This window comes from Mobula birostris, chromosome 21, assembly GCF_030028105.1.
Source record: "Mobula birostris isolate sMobBir1 chromosome 21, sMobBir1.hap1, whole genome shotgun sequence".
Classification (NCBI taxonomy): Eukaryota; Metazoa; Chordata; class Chondrichthyes; order Myliobatiformes; family Myliobatidae; genus Mobula; species Mobula birostris.
The window spans coordinates 34,481,191-34,498,325 of NC_092390.1; the positions used below are offsets into that span (position 1 = coordinate 34,481,191).

Below are 17,135 nucleotides of genomic sequence, written 5' to 3' on the forward strand. Positions count from 1 at the left end.
TAACATTTAGCAGACCGTTCAGTATCCATGGAAGGGAAAACATATTTAATTTTTCAGACTGAAGATTCGATGCTGCCTGACTTGTGTGTTTTTTTCAGAACTTGTACTGTTAAGAATTTGGATTTCCAATGTTTGGAGCTTCTAAATCAAGCGTTAATTTGAAATCTTATAGTTATAAGTTTTTATTCTCCTTTCAATATTGTTAAATGATTTGTAATATCAAAAACTGAATGTAAAAGTAACCAATAAAATGTTATGATTTAATTCTCCACACCAGTAGTGAAGTGTAAGTGATTTTCTTGCTGCACACTATGGCGAACAGTATCAGTTCAAGGAATATTTAAGGAACTTTCACTCCAGTCTTTAGTGCTGCTACTAAAGTTAACAATTCCAATTCAGTAAGCAGAGCTGATTGTTCCCAATGTGGTCTTCCCTTCATTAAGAAATCTGTCATAGATATCATGTCCGTCTTGTAGCGCACCTCATTCGGTTTATGAATATGGTCTTGCACTCATTCTTGTCTGCCATTTGAATTCTTCTTCCCACTCTGACATGTTCACTGTTCCAGCAAAGCTGAATGTAAGCTTAAGAAACAACACCTCATTTTCTGGATGGCCACATTACAGCCTTCAAGTCAACCAGAAGGGGGCATGTCCTGGATGGTGATGGGCCTTAATGATAGATGCCATCTTCTTGAGTCACTGTCTTAGTCTTTTGTAAATATCCTCAAATGGTTGGGAGGCACGTGTTCATGCTGAAGCTGACTGAACCATAAGCACTGGCCCCTCCATACCAGATGGTGATGTAGCCAGTCAGAATGTTGTCCACAGTAAATCTGTAAAAATTTGCTTTAGTCTTCAGTGACTTATCAAATTTCCTCAATCTCCCAATGAAATATTGCCACTGGAGTACCTTCCTTGCAATTGCACCAACATTTTTTTATTTTTACTGCAATGACGTGGCTGAGTTTAGATTGCACTGTAGGACCCTCTCCTGGCTATATCAAGATGCAATTCCACCAGTGAACACCCATGTCCTATTATGTGGCAATTATTAAACTAAGGGATTGATGTTCAGAGATGCTGACATCCAGGAACTTGAAGCTGCTCACTCTATCCACTGCTTACCCCTCAGAACCTCCTATTTGCCTGACTAGAAATGTACTCAACAGACAATTGAAGAGGGAGACAATTTCAAGGGAGGGGAGTTACTATTAAATGTTCCAGGAACTTAAATCTGAGATGATGACTGGTTTGGGAGCAGCAGAACCAACTGCTTCTCCTTCCATAGGTGGTGTCTGTGGTGTTGCATTTCCAGTATTTATTTCAGATTTCCAGTGTATGTGTATTTTTTATTTTTACTGTAGTGACATGGCTGAGTTCAGATTGCACTGAAGGACCCTCTCCTGGCTATATCAATATGGAATTCCACCAGTGATCACCCATGTCCCATGATAGCCCAGATGAAGGGTCTTGACCTGCAATGTTACCTGCCCATTTCCCTCCATAGATGCTGCCTGATCTGCTGAGTTCCTCCAGCTTTTTGTGTGTTGCCTTAACCCAAGGGTCTCTGTTTCTTGTATAAAACTTGTGATTTTGTATTCTGTTAAACAGCTTTCTGAACCTGTCTAAGTGACCTTCAAAGACGTGTATAGTTGCATTGAGATTGTTACTATATCCATTTTAAACTGTGCATTTCAGCTTATTTTATTACTTGTCACCCTTCAGATTTCCCTGGACCATCTCACAAACCTTGCCTGGTTTTGTCTTCCTCTGTTTTACCAAGGTCATCTGATCAGCCGAATTCAGTTCCATATATCCAATGTATTTGGCTCAGTAACAAGAGTGGGCGTCAAAGATGTCACTAAGCTGTGATCTCCACTGAAATCACGAGTCAGACTTAGTTGAGTGTTTAGGACCATAGGGATGGTTTTGGGGGCAGATAGGAGAGTTATGGGTCAAATTAGGGTTTAGAGACAAGACTGTGGGAGAATTAGAGGACAGGCTGGAGTCTCAAGTCTCCGTTCCATGTTCAAAGGACAGCAATGCGGACCTGAGACATCCGCAGACCAGACCAGTCTGTTTGGCTGTCTACAAAGAGACAGCCACAAGAAAACAGCATCCATCTTCAAGGACCCCCACCATTCAGGCCATGCTCTCTTCTTGCTGCTGCCATTGGGAAGGAAGTGCAGGAGGCTTAGTTCCAATACCACCAGGTTCAAGTACAGTTATTACCCTTCAACCATCAAACTCCTGAAACAGTTTGAAAATCTTCACTCACCAGAACACTGAACTTGCCGCTAAACACAACCTATGGACTCAATTTCAAGCACTCTACAACTTGTTCTCAGTATTATTTATTTATTTATTCCCATCTTTCAAAAATACATCTATTTCCTCATTAGCAACCCCAAAGATCTAGTCTTCACATCCCACAGATCATACTACCCTGACAGCAAGGACAAGGAACTGCTTCAGGACTTCGGGAACATGAAGTCGGGAGAAGACATTCCAGTCCTCACCAAGGGGTCAGTGGTGAAGCAGCTTCAGGTTTCTTGGTGTCAATGTCTCAGGGGATGTTTTGAGCCCATCGAAAGAGCTTGCAGAGGGTTGTAGACTCAACCAGCTCCATCATGGACGTCTTCAAGAGGCGGTGATTCAAGAGAGCGGCATCCATCACGAAGGACCCTCACATACCGTGTTCTCATTACTCCATGAAGAAGGAATTAATGGAGCACGAGGAACCATACTCAACAATTTAGAAACAGCTTTCTCCCCTAGGCCATCAGATTTTGGGAAAGTCCATGACCATGTAAATCAGTGATAACAAATCTGATTCTGAATATCGGAATTTCTAGTCCAAAACTCCATTAAGAAGGCAGCAGAGACTCTATATTCAAATAGTAGAAAACTCATACCTTCCTCTTCGGGAAGAAAGCAGCATGCCAAATATACACAGGGGATGAAACAATATTCAACTCAGAGTGGGAACACCTCAAACAGCTGACTTGTACCACAACCGCAGGAGACTTTGCTCACTCAAATGGTTTCTGGGCATGTGCTGTAAGTCTTTAGACTGTAAGGCATAGGAGTAGAGTTAGGTCTGCCATACTCTAATTGCCTCTGGTTCATTACATAACACACAATCCAGTATAGCTAATCCCCTGGTAGGCTCAACAACAAACTGCTCCAAAAAGCAATCTCATGGACATTCAACAACTTCACTCTCCTAAGCTCCATTACAAACCTGATTTTTCCAATCTACCTGCATGTTAAAGTCTCCCATGACTTTCATACATTGCCTCTTTGACTTGTCTTTTTTTATTTCCCACTCTATCGTCTATTCCACATCCCAGCTAACTGTTTAGAAGCCCGTATATAACTGCCATCAGGGTTCTCTTTCACTTGCAGTTTCTTAGCTCAACCCACAACGTATCAACATCTTCTGAACCTTGTTCAATCTTTCTAATGATTTGATTCCATTCTTTACCAGCAGAGCAATGCCACCCCCTCTGCCTACCTTCCTATCCCTCTGATACAATGTGTAATTTTGGACGTTCAGCTCCCAACTACAACCATCCTTCAGCCACGATTCAGTGATGGGCACAACATCATACCCAACAATCTGTAAAAGTGAAACAAGATCATCCACCTTACTTCTTATACCCCATGTATTAACATATAACACTTTGAATATTGTACTTGCTACCCCTTTTTGATTCTGTATCCCTAATGCACTGATACTCACCCTGCTGCCTACAATTATGTCCTATCATCTGCCTCCCCTTCCTGACAGTCTGACTGCATGCTATCTTTGCTTTTTTCTTACCATCCATTCTATCCTGAGTCCCTTTACTCCTGTTCCTATCTCCTGCCAAATTAGTTTAAACTCACCCCAACAGCTCGAACAAACTTGCCCACAAGATTATTGGTCACCCTCAGGTTCAGGTGCAACCTATCCCTTTTGTATAGGTCATATCTGCTCCAAAAGAGGTCCCAATGATCCAAGAATCTGAAGCCATGCCCTCTAAACCAGCTTCTCAGCGATGCATTTATCTGCCATATCATCCTGTTTCTACCCTCACTGGCGCATGGCACGGGCAGCAGTCCAGAAATTACTACACTGGAGTCCCTGCTTCTCAACTTCCTGCCTAGCTCTCTAAATTCTCTTTTCAGGACCTCCTTCTTTTTCCTTCCTATGTCATTAGTACCAACATGTACCAAAACATTTGGCTCCTTACCCTCCCCTTCCAAAATGCTGTGGATGCAATGCGAGATGTCCCTGACCCTGGCACATGGGAGGCAACATACCATCCGGGTGTCCCATCCACATCCATGGAATCTCCTGTCTGTTCCTATGGATATTGAGTCCCCTATCACTACAGCTCCCCTCTTCTCCCTCTTTCCCTTTAGCACCACCAACCCATGCTCAGTGTCAGTAAAACTGGTCTCTGTGGCATTCCCCTAGGAGGTCATCCCCCACTTTGGTATCCAGAAAGGTATACTTATTATTAAGGGGAATGGCCGCAGGGGTGCTCTGCGCTACCTTCCTATTCACCTTGCCATTCCTTCTCATGACAGTCCTCCAGCTACCTGCCTCCTGCTGCTCAGGAATGACTACATCCCTGTAATTCTAATTGATGATCTCCTCACTCTCCCATACAAGCCAATGTCATCCAGCTGCTGCTTCATACCCCTAACACAGTCTTCACGGAGCTGCAGTTGGATGCAGTTCCCAGGCCTCCAACTCCCGGCGTGAATAACACACTACAGCCATTTAAACTACACTAAGTACCCCTGACACAGCAAGGGAACGTTAACAGAAACGTACCCAGATCTTTCTTTCTTTTTAAATCTTTTTATTAATTTTTCAAAATTACAAGCTCAATAACAAAGTTGGTACACAGAGATTGGAAAAATGTTCATCAGCATATATAAAATGAATTTTAAGTAACATAAATATAAAAGACTTCTAAACTCATAATGAGATTAAACATTAAAAAAGAAATAAAAAGAAAAAATATATATAAACAAACCCCCCCCAAAAAAGAAAAAAAACCCAAGAAAAAAAAACAATACAGGGCTAGACCAACAGCTTATATTGAACATGTTCAATAATGTCGTTAACTCCACTCCTCTCCTCATATAACTTAAGTTTAGAAAAAAGATTCAGAAAGGTCAGATTACATCATATGAAAATGTTGCATAAAAGGTTTCCAAGTTTCTTCAAATTTAACCGAAGGGTCAAATATATCACTTCTAATTTTTTCCAAATTTAAACTTAATATGGTTTGAGAAAACCATCGGAATGTAGTTGCAGGATTAGTTTCCTTCCAATTCAACAAAATAGATCTTCTCGCCATTAAAGTAACAAAAGCTATCATTCGACAGGCTGAAGAAGACAAAGATCTATGTTCTACCATTGGCAATCCAAAGATCGCCGTAATAGGATGGGGTTTTAAATCGAAGCATAGAACTGTTGAAATAATATCAAAAATGTCTTTCCAATATTTTTCCAAAAGTGGACAGGAACGAAACATATGAGTTAAAGAAGCCACTTCAGAGTGACATCTATCACAAGTAGGGTTTATATGGGAATAAAAACGAACTAGTTTATCTTTGGACATATGAGCTCTGTGTACTACTTTAAATTGTATTAAAGTATGTTTAGCACATATAGAAGAAGTACTAACTAATTGAAAAATTTTATCCCATTTCTCTGTAGGTAGGGAAAGTTGAAGTTCCCTTTCCCATTCATTTTTAATTTTGTCATATATATCTGGCTGTAATTTCATAATTATATCATAAATTATTGCTATTAATCCCTTCTGCAAAGGATTAAAGCCTAAAATTTTATCAAGAGTGCCAGAAAGATTGGAAGTCAGAAAGGTAGGCAATGTAATATTTAAAATATTTCTTATTTGTAAGTATCTAAAAAAGTGGGATCTAGGCAAATCAAATTTCTCAGATAACTGCTCAAAGGACATAAAGTAGTTATCCAAAAATAAATCACGAAAACATATTATGCCTTTCGTTTTCCATATCAAAAAGGCTTGGTCCATTACCGAAGGTTGGGAAAAAAAAATTAGACTTGATAACATAAATTCATTCAGGCCAAAAAATTTACGAAATTGAAACCATATTCGCAATGTATGTTTAACTATAGGATTGAAAATTTGTTTATTCAATTTAGATAGTGCAAAAGGCAATGAAGTTCCTAAAATGGAGGCTAAAGAAAACCTTTGTACAGAATGGCCTTCAAGGGTTACCCAATGTGGGCTTGAGTTATATTCTAATCTTGTGTCCAAAATAATAAGTATCGGATATTAATTGCCCAGTAATAAAATCTTAGGACAGGCAGTGCCAAACCACCTTCTTTCTTAGATTTCTGTAAGTATTTTTTACTTAATCTGGGATTTCTATTTTGCCATATATAAGAAGAAATTTTAGAGTCAATAATATCAAAAAAAGATTTAGGAATAAAAATTGGTATCGCTTGAAATAAATATAAAAATTTGGGTAAAATAACCATTTTAAAAGCATTAATGCGGCCAATCAATGATAGAGACAAAGGGGACCATTTGGTAATCAGTTGTTTAACCTGATTAATTAATGGTAAAAGGTTGAAATTGAATAGATCCTTATGCCTCTTAGTAATTTTAACTCCCAAATAAGTAAAATAATCAGTAATCAATCTAAATGGAGAATTTCTATAAATAGGAACCTGCATATTTAATGGAAAGAGTTCACTCTTACTTAGGTTCAGTTTATAACCAGAAAAGCTACTAAACTGAGCAAGCAAAGTTAATACTGCCGGAATAGATTTTCCTGGGTTAGAAGTATATAATAGTAGATCATCTGCATATAGTGATAATTTATAAGTCTCTTTTCCACGAGTAATACCAAATATATTAGGGAAGTCACAAATGGCAATAGCTAACGGTTCCAAAGCAATATCAAATAATAATGGACTAAGAGGGCAACCCTGCCTAGTACCACGGAATAAATGAAAGAAAGGGGATCTTTGGTTGTTAGTAAATACCGAGGCCAAAGGGGTAAAATATATCAGTTTAATCCAGGAAATGAACATCGGACTAAAATTGAATTTCTCAAGAGTATTAAATAAATATATCCATTCAACTTTGTCAAAAGCTTTTTCAGCATCCAATGAAATGACACATTCTGGAATTTTGGTTGAAGGCCTTACCCAGATCTACAGCCTGTTCTGAGCCGAAGCCTCCTTTGAGCCAAACCTGCCCTCAATATCATAACATGAGAATTAATGTCATAAGGGCCAATCACAGTAGCCATCACACAATTTTATCTTATATAAGTCAGCTATGCCTTCCAATCACCATGCCACACTACTACTTTCCCAAAGCACCTTCCCTATAGAATGAGTTTCTGACTAGTGCAGGCTCGACGCACAAGAGCAGAAGCTGTCAACTATGAGACAGACAGCACCATCTGCAATATCACCAAGTGTACCAGGTCTCAATACATGGATCAATTATTGGTACCTGACCTGAAGTCTTACTGCTTGTTCTCTGCTCAGATGGTGATGGTGCCTGACTGGCTGACTTTTACTGCTTTACAGAAATGGCATTACAGAGTGGATCTGTCTCTGAAGTTTTAAAATGGAATTTCTTCTCTTGCAGCAACATGCCAAGAAATGCGTTGAAAGAGAAACTGAAGCAACTTCATTGTCACTTCACTTGGGACCTCCAGAAGGAAACTGTTGATTTGGATGATCTGACATACAGGTTGCAAGATTCTTCAAATGCTGGTGCCGTAAATCAAGCCACATCCTACAACCAACTCGCTTTTGTAAACTTTCTGCAAGGCAACAATGAGGAAGCAATTCAAAACTTAAAGGAAGCTGAAAACATTCTGAATGGGAACCACAACGATGAATTTGAAAGAATAAGCATCATCACCTATGGAAACTTTGCCTGGGTGCATTACCACATGGGACAGCTGACCGAGGCCCAGTCTTACCTCAACAAGTTGGAGATGATCTGTAAACCGCTCAGTGACGGCCCTCGCTATACAGCAATGATACCTGAGGTGTACGGGGAGAAGGGATGGTCATTGTTAAAATCTACAGCTGAATACTATGAGGAGGCAAAGGAATGTTTTGAGAAGGCTCTGGAGGAAGATCCTGATAACACAGAGTGGATCATGGGATATACGACTGCTTTGTCTCAGCTGGAATCATTTTCTAGAACCCCAAAGAGTGATAGACAACGTCAGGCAGTGGAGCTTGATCCAGATGACTCAATGGCTATGGTACCACTGGCCTTGAAGCTACCAGACTTCAATGAAAAGAAGGAAGCAAATGGGTTCGTCAAAGAACCAGCGCAGAAGGCCACTGATCTTCCATATGTGCTTCAGTATGCAGCAAAATTTTACAGACAAAAACGAGCTGTGGAGAAAGGTATCAAGCTGTTGAAGGAAGCTTTAGAAATAACTCCAAACTTCTTTCACAATGAAGTGGCCATGTGTTACAAGGGTAAAAGAAGAAACATGCAGAGAACTCCATTCTGCAGGAACCATCACTGTCTTTTATCTGAATTGATCATTCAATGCAAGTATCACTTTGAAAAAACATATGAAAATAGCGTAAGTTCAACAATTAAATCACAGCTGGACTTTGCAAACTTCTGTGAAGTAATTGGAGACTGCTCCAAAGCAGACGAGATCTATAGCAACTTGGTGAAGCTAAAGAATACTTGTCCAGAAAGTATGCAGAAAATATGTTTCTGTGCTGGGTTATTTGAACTGCACCACAAAAAGTCTGAATCCGATGCTATTAATCTACTGCTGAAAGGCCTGAAGATCGATTATGATTCAAATGAACGCAAAATGTGTCAGAAGGAATTGGAAAACTGGGCAGACGGGAAACTTTGCAGGTATCAACATGATGGCAAGGCCCTTGGTGTTAAAGCATTAGTGTATCAGCTGGATGGGAACAAGTCTAAAGCTATTGAATACTTTCAGAAAGCCTTGATGATTGATCCTTGCAATGAGGAATATTTGAGTGCACTTTGCGAATTATGCCTTTCCATCAAGAGTCAAAATGATGATTGAAAGATGAACTGATTGTGTCAGGTTGGACTACAAGCATGTCAGGTGCATGTTTCACTTTTTAAGATCTTCCAGTCCCCTCCTTCATGGAGGCTTTACAGACAAAACAAAAATTTTTCAAGCAATAGTTTCAACATAATCATTATCAATCTTTGTGCTGAATTCCAAAATATTAACATTAATAATACACTTAACATATCAGATTTGAATAGCTTTTAATTTCTGTTTAGCGTGGAAGAAGAATGAAGATTGGTTTGTGGGAATTAGAACAAATGGAGTCAATTAGAAAATCTTTTCTGACTTTTGTTATATGTCTCCTTTTTCTTCTGCAATTAACTCTGGTTATATTTTACTGTCCCCTGCATCACTTTTTGAAGAATAGCTTTTATAAAATGATTGTATGTTCAAGGCCATTGTAAAATCTTCTCCAGAGGAATTAAGTCAAGGAAAGGAAAGTACCAAATCAAAGGAACAGTAACAGCAAATCCTTAACAGATGGTTCAACCTGATAACTGTTAAAATAGAGAAATTCCAAATGATAATGTAATATGCAAGGGAGAAAGTGAAGTTTTAATCTCAATTAGAATAGCTCACAGCCAAGGACAAATTTCTCCAGACCTGGAAACATCTAGACTCATAAGGAACCAGAAATTAGTAAAAAAAGAAGGTGAGGTAAACGCCAAAACCTTGCTTGGAGTATGTTCAGCAACAATACTGAAGCAGCATTTTGCTTTTGTTCCATGACCCTGGGTGGATGTATGAGCTGTGGAAAGGGTGTGGATGCAGGGGTGGGGATGACAATGTCACATTTACTGTAATTATACAATGCAATTTAGATACACATTTGTAATGAGCAACCAGGGCTTGTTAGAGTGTATACATCAAATATTGACATTACTGTAATTGTCTGATACTAATTTGGTGCAAGCTTGTGAAGATGTGCCAATTCTATAATTGGACAATGTAAATTGTTTGCATGCTGGAATTTGGTGAGCTTTTATCCCAGGGGCTTTGCAGAGCAGGAAAGAAAAATCAGGGAGCTCTAGAAAGGGTAAGCGTAGAGGTATTTATCTTGGGGATTGGGACTGCCAACCGTCAGCGACAAATAGAGAGAAAGGGTCAAGATGTAAATAAATCACACACAGTGTAGGCCCTGATTGATCTGAAAATGCTGAGGACATGGATGGTGGGGTAATACCATGGAGATTTTTTTCTTGGTCCATTGTACTATGCACACGATCAGTTTATAACAAGAGGTTAAAAAACAAATCTACTTACTTGAAATAGTATTGTCTGTTCACAGTCCTGTTACGTACCAGCGGCAATAGATCACAAATTGAGTCAGGTTTTAATGTTAAAATACTATATTTATTATTATTATTATTATTGTTATTATTATTGCTTTGCAGTGCTGTAACTATATGTTATAATTATGTGGTTCTGTCAGTGTTAGTCTTTGGATTTTCCTGTTTTCTGTGATATCACTCTGGAGAAACATTGTATCATTTCTTAATGCATGTATGCATTTCTAAATGACAATAAAAGAGGACTGAGTGTTCTCGTAATCTACTCAAAATATAGAAAATTAAACAAAATAAGCAGAAGGTAAAAGTGTTATGTGCGTGTGTGGCTCCCAAACTGTCAAGTTTAGGAACAGTTCTTAAAGTCTTACGATGGCAAACTGGAAAGGTCCAGTAATCCACGGAGTAAGTGAGGGGAAGGATTGGTAAATCCACACTAAAATGTAGAGGGGAGGTGAATTACGGAGAATTCCACAGGTTCCACGCTGAGAAAACGAAGTAACAGTCGCCGACGATCTTATTTGTCGAGTCGTCCTGAAGTCCACGTAGAAATATCACAAGGTGACAGTCACAGAATATTCCTTAGCACAAGTGGTTACCACATAACATACCCAAAACCATATAAGGGTTAACAAAGGTGGTCACCACAGGATACTCCAACAAAATCCACGTATGGATCATACGAAGTGACAGTCACACATCCAATGTGCAGTGGATGCTGTTGCTCAAACCAATTCTCTGGGCATGGGGGAGTATCAGATTTTATCCATTGTTGCAGCATGCTCCTGCTGGCAGCTTGAGGTCCAAAACTTCCACTCTCTCTCTCTCTCTCTCTCTCTCTCTCTCTCTCACTCTCTCTCTCTCTCTCTCTCTATCTCTCTCTCTCTCTCTCTATATATATATATATATATATCTTTCTCTCTCTCTCTCTCTCTCTCCTTCTCCCCTGAAAATCCCAGCAGTCTGTCGCAGCTTGTGATACTGACTTCATAGTCCCGCCTCATCCAGGCGTTTCAAAGTGACACCCACGGTAAACTAAACCGTGGTCACGTAACAGTCCTCATAATGAGCAAGCCTGTTAGAAATATAAGCGAAGGAAAAGGTCTTGATTCATGTGCTCTTTGAGACTTTGAAGTATTCAGATGTAAGTGATGAAGGAAATGTTTTTTTTTCCAAGGAGGAGTGAAACCTTTTCGGTTGACAAATCAAAGTAAAAAAAAAATTGGTAACAAGGAGACCAGTTCAGTGGAAACATAAAATCCTCCCTCTACCTCTCCCATTAAGGAATAATTAATTTTAGAATTGTAGCTGACCTATACGCATGGATTATAAAAGAAGCGTGGGCTTTCGTGATTACATACTGTAAGTGTGAACGGTGAGTATTCTCTGGCCTCAGACCGGAATCACAATTGGTGCCAAGGACATCGAAGAGTCTCCAGGCCAGTCATCACAAATTGGAAGTCGGTAACGGGCAGAACGACTTGAGGTTGATACTGTATTGATAATTCTGTACTGTTTTAGACTTGTTGTTTTGTTAATTCTTTGTATCACTCAGTGAAACAAACATGTGACTTGCTCTTTTATCAATTATTTTGCACTTAGACTAGGTGTTTTATATTTCCTTATGTTTCATTTTTCTGATCACTTAGTATACTCGAATAAAATACTTTGCAAGAACTTTTGAGTGTTCCTTCTTCTGCACTGATCCAAACCATCAAAACTTGCTTATCATTCCCTTGCACACACATGCTGATCACCACTTGGACACTGTCTGCCTTAATTAATGTTTAACTACGGGCCATTGTGAAATCATTCTGAGCACAAATATGACAGGAAAAATCAAAGTTCGAAAGTTTAAAGGTAGGATTTATTATCAGAGTACATACATATCATCATATACCACTCTGAGACTCTTTCTCCTGTTGGCGTGCTCAGCAAATCTACAGAATAGTAACTATAAAAAAGGATCAAAGAAAGAGCGAGAGCATCGAAGACAACAAACTGTGTAAATGCAAAGATAAATAACGAAGGCAAGAAATAACAAGATAAAGAGTCCTTAAAATGAGATCAATGTTTGTGGGAACATCTCGATATATGAGTGTAGTTATCCTCTTTTTTTCAAGAGCCTGACGGTTGAGGGATAGTAACTGTTCTTGAACCTGCTGGCGCGAGTCCTGAGGCTCCTGCGCCTTTTACCCGATGGCAGCAGCAAGAAAAGAGCATGGCCTGTGCGGTGAGATTCTTTGATGACGAATGCTGTTTTTTTATGACAGTGTTTCATGTAGACATGCTCTGTGGTGCTGAATCACCACAGACACAATGCCTCTTTTATCAGAACTATTAGACAGAGTCACAATAGTTGTTAATGAGCAATGAGTAATATTCGGATTTATGATGAGTGTTTCCTGGCACTTGATTATAACTCCAGGTGAGCGAGTGATTTTGAAAGGACCAGTTCTGACCTGTAGGTACACTGCAGTGTGGGCACAGTAGCAAGGTGTTCACCATGTTAAGGTCAGGGCTATTGATCCAGCATGGAAATAAACATAAACAAACACAATTAGAGAAATTAGGGACTTGCAAGAAGTCAAGTGAAACTATCAGCAGGAAAGGAAATCACCCATCCATTTGAATCTCACCTGTACTTTTCTTGAGACCCACCCATCCAGTTCAGTCAGTGACATAGTGAAGTGGCGTAGTTTGGCAGGATAATCAGAGGCAAGTGGTTTGTGAATGGAAGACATTGTACATCAGCCTATAATCGCATCGCAATGTGCCAGTATGGTACAATAATTGGAGAAAAGTTTGATTCCTTTCCTACTTTTGCCTCTCCATTCTGTCTACTCGGTGAGTTACTGATATCAGTTTTTGGCATTAATACATAAGAACCTGAAGATCTCACTAAAGAATGATGTAATCCTATTTTGTGGAGCTGCCAGACGTATCTTCCAGTGCAGTTCAGGAGAAACATCTTTTCCTCTGTTCCATTCACATACAGTAAAGAGCAGGTCCTGGGGAGTGATGTAGAACAGAGAGAGCGTGAGGGGCAGGTAGATGGGAGAGGGGGAGGGGGCGCAGTGTGAAGAAGGCAAATGACACTCATGTCATGCCTTCATCGATCAGAACAATGAGCACAGGATTCTTGGCGCCATTTTACAGCCGTACAAGCCTTTGCTACGGCCACATATGGAGCGCTGCAAACAGTTCTGGTGACTCTGGTGCAAAAGAAAGATTTATGATGGTGCAAAAGAAAGATTTATGATGGTGTTACAGGGACTGGAAGGTGTGAGTTATATGGGGAAGCTGGCTGGGTCTGGGCTTACCTCCCTTGAGCATAGGAGGCCAAAGGATGAATTAATAGAGATTCAGAACATCATGAGGGGCATAGATAAAATAAATGGTCACAGTCTTTTACCCAGATAGAGGCTACAGGTTTAAAGTAAAAGGTGAAAGATTTGAAAGTGACCTGAGGGAGAATCTTTTCCACCTCCACTGGCAGCGCATTTCATATACTTACCACCCTCTCCATGAAAATGTTGTCCTCACGTACCTTTGAAAGTTTTTGCCTGCCACTCTAAATCAATGCCCCATAGGCTGGACTCGTTTTCCCCAAGGAAAAGACTGTACTGTGCACCTGATCAATGCTACTCCTTATTTTAAATATCTCTATATAGTTGCGCTTCATTCTCCGATGTTGCAAGGAATATATTTCTAGCCTGCCCTCCTTTTCCTGTAACTTGGGCTTTCTAGTGCTGGCCACATCCATGTGAATCTTTTAGCACTCTTTCCAGTTGAACCACATCATTCCTATGACAGGATGACCAAAACTGTACACAGTACTCCAAATGCAGCTTCACTAACGGCAGGTACTACTGCAAAACAATGTTCCAAATCCTATATATGGTGCCCTGAATGATGAAGGGCAGTGTCCTTTTACACCAGACTGTCTACCTGTGAGACCACTTCCAATGAACTAGGACTTCCTCTTCCATTACACACCCTAGTGCACCACCATTCATAGTAGCAGTCCTATGTGACTTAAACCACCTCCTACTTATCTGTACTGAAATCTGTTTACCACTTCTCAGCCCACTTCCCGAACTGATCAACACCCCCCAGTAATCTGTCATAACCTTTTTCACTGTCAATGACACCTCCTAATTTTCTGTCATCCACAAACCTTGTGTACTTAAACCCAAAACATTTATATAAGTAACAAATAACGAGGGTCCCTGTGACATATTGGTTGTCACTTGCCTCCATTCTGTGAGGCAATCTTCAACCACCACCCCCTATTTCCTACTACTTAGCGAAATTTAAGTCAACCTTCCATGGCACCTAACCTTCCAGACCAGTATATCATGTGGCACCTTGTTGAAGGCCTCACTAAAGTCCAAATATACAACATCCATTGTCCCACCCTCATTCGTCTTTTTGGTTATCTCCTCAAAAAATTCTAAAATTTTCATCAAACATGACTTTCGACACACAAAGCCATGCTGACTCTGAATCAGATTCTGTCTATTCAACGCTGGCAAATCTCATCCTTCAGATTTCTCCATTAACTCCCTGACTACTGATGTCAGGCTGGTCAGCCCGCAGTTTCCTGTCTTTTCCTTAATATTCTTCTTAAACAACAAAACAACATTAGCCAAAACAACATTCCAATCTTTGAGAACTTCACCGGTGGCTAAAAATGAAGCAATATCTCCACACAGGCTTACTCAATTTCTTCTTTAGCCTCTGACAACGTCCGAGGATGCACTTGATGAGGCCCTGAATATGTATCCACCTTAATGTGGTGTACTTCCTCCATGGTAATTTAAATTTCCTCCAAATCATTGATACTTAATTCCAACCATGATTTCCTCCTCAGTAAATACATTCATTAACAATCAATTAACCTTCCACTCCGCCACCCTTCAACATCTCCTGCAGCTCAAGACAGAGGCAGCCCTGCTAATGGATGGGCACAGCTTAAACATCATCTGGAAATTTGCCAAAGACCCAACTATTGTCAGAAGTTCAGATGAAGACGAAGAAGCGTTTAGGGGTGACATAGATCAGCTGGTTGAGTGGTGTCACAACCACAACATTGCACTCAATGTTAGTAAGACAATGGAATTGATTGTGGACTTCAAGAAGGGAAATTCGGTGGAACACACGCCAGTTCTCATCGAGGGATCACCAGTGGAAAGAGTAAGCAGTTTCCATTTCCTGAGTGTGAACATCGCTGAAGATTTATCCTGCGCCCAGCATATTGATATAATTATGAAAATGGCACATCAGCAGCTGTATTTCATGAGGGGTTTGAGGGGATTTAGTACGTCACCAAGGTAACAAATTTCAATAGATGTCCCATGGAGAGCATTCTAACTGGTGGCACCACCATCTGGTACGGAGGGGACACTGCATAGTATCAGAAAATGCTGTGGATGGTTACAAACTCATACAATTCCATCATGGACATGAACCTCGCCAGCATTGAACCCATCTTCAAAAAGCGGTATCTCAAAAAGGCAGCATCCATCATGCAGGACACCCATCACCCAAGAATGCTCTCTTCTTATTATAACCATCAGCGGGAAATACAAGAGCCTGAAGACAAATACTCACCATTTTAGCGACAGATTCTTCCTCTCTGCCATCAGATTTCTGAAAGAACACTGAACGATTCCATAAACTCTACCTCACTACTTTTTGCATTCTGATTCTTGCTTTAAAGAATTGGTACCACTGTCAGCCAGCAGGGGTCATAATGAATTCGGATTTCAAAATACGAATCAGGTTCATTATCACTGGCATATCTTGTAAAATATGCTATTTTGCAGAGCAGTATATTGAAATAAATAATAAAGACTATAAATTACAACAAGAAATGTATATATATATACACACACACACACACACACACACACACACACACAGACACCAAAGGGGTGATTGATATATTCGTGGCCTAAGGTAGTAGTCAATTTTAGAAAACCCAGCACATTTATTTTTCAACATAGTCTCCTCCTACATTTACACACTTAGTCCAGCGGTCGTGGAGCATACGGATCCCTTCTTTGTAGAAGTCGGCATCTTGGACCTCCAGCAATTGGTCCACAGCAGGGGTGATTGATAAGTTTGTGGCCTAAGGTGGAAGGAGATGAGTCATACAGCTCTCGTTACATGAACGTGTAGTTCAACTCTTTGAGTGATTACGCAGACAGTTTGAAGTTAATAACTCAGCTCCATCTACCTTAGGCCACAAACTTATCAATCACCCCTGCTGTCGACCACTTCTGAAGGTCCAAGACGCCGACTTCTACAAAGAAGGGATCTGTATGCTCCACGACCGCTGGACTAAGTGTGTAAATGTAGGAAAAATAAATGTGCTAGGTTTTCTAAAATTGACTCCTTCTAACTTAGGCCACGAACATATCAATCACCTCTCGTATTTCTAATTAGATAAGTAGGAGAAAAAGAAAAAGATATAGGCTGAGGTCATGTGCATGGGTTCATTGTCCATTCAGAAACCTGATGCAGGTGGGGAAGAAGCTGTTCCTAAAATGTTGAATGTGTGTCCTCAGGCCCCTGTACCTCTTCGTTGACACTAGGGTAATCAGGGCCCTTAATAATGGATGCCCCCTTTTTAAGGCATCGCCTTTTCTAAATGTCCTTAACGTTGGGGAGGCTTGTGCCCATGATTGGGGCTGTCTGAGCTTACAACTTTCTGAAGCTTTTTCCAATGTGACGCAGTGGC

The 17,135-nt window shown here is 40.2% G+C and overlaps 1 protein-coding gene across 1 annotated transcript; it reads left to right on the forward strand.

Annotated features, from left to right (window-relative positions):
• The first annotated feature begins 7,661 nt into the window (after window positions 1–7,661).
• On the forward strand, window positions 7,662–9,089 carry LOC140186010 (interferon-induced protein with tetratricopeptide repeats 5-like). The gene has a single exon (XM_072239831.1). It carries the CDS (start codon window positions 7,662–7,664, stop codon window positions 9,087–9,089), a length of 1,428 nt encoding a protein of 475 aa, XP_072095932.1.
• Window positions 9,090–17,135: the final 8,046 nt, after the last annotated feature.

What these genes read in the sequence shown, in the direction of transcription:
- LOC140186010 (XM_072239831.1), top strand. Translation starts at nt 7,662, where the DNA reads ATGCCAAGAAATGCGTTGAAAGAGAAACTGAAGCAACTTCATTGTCAC.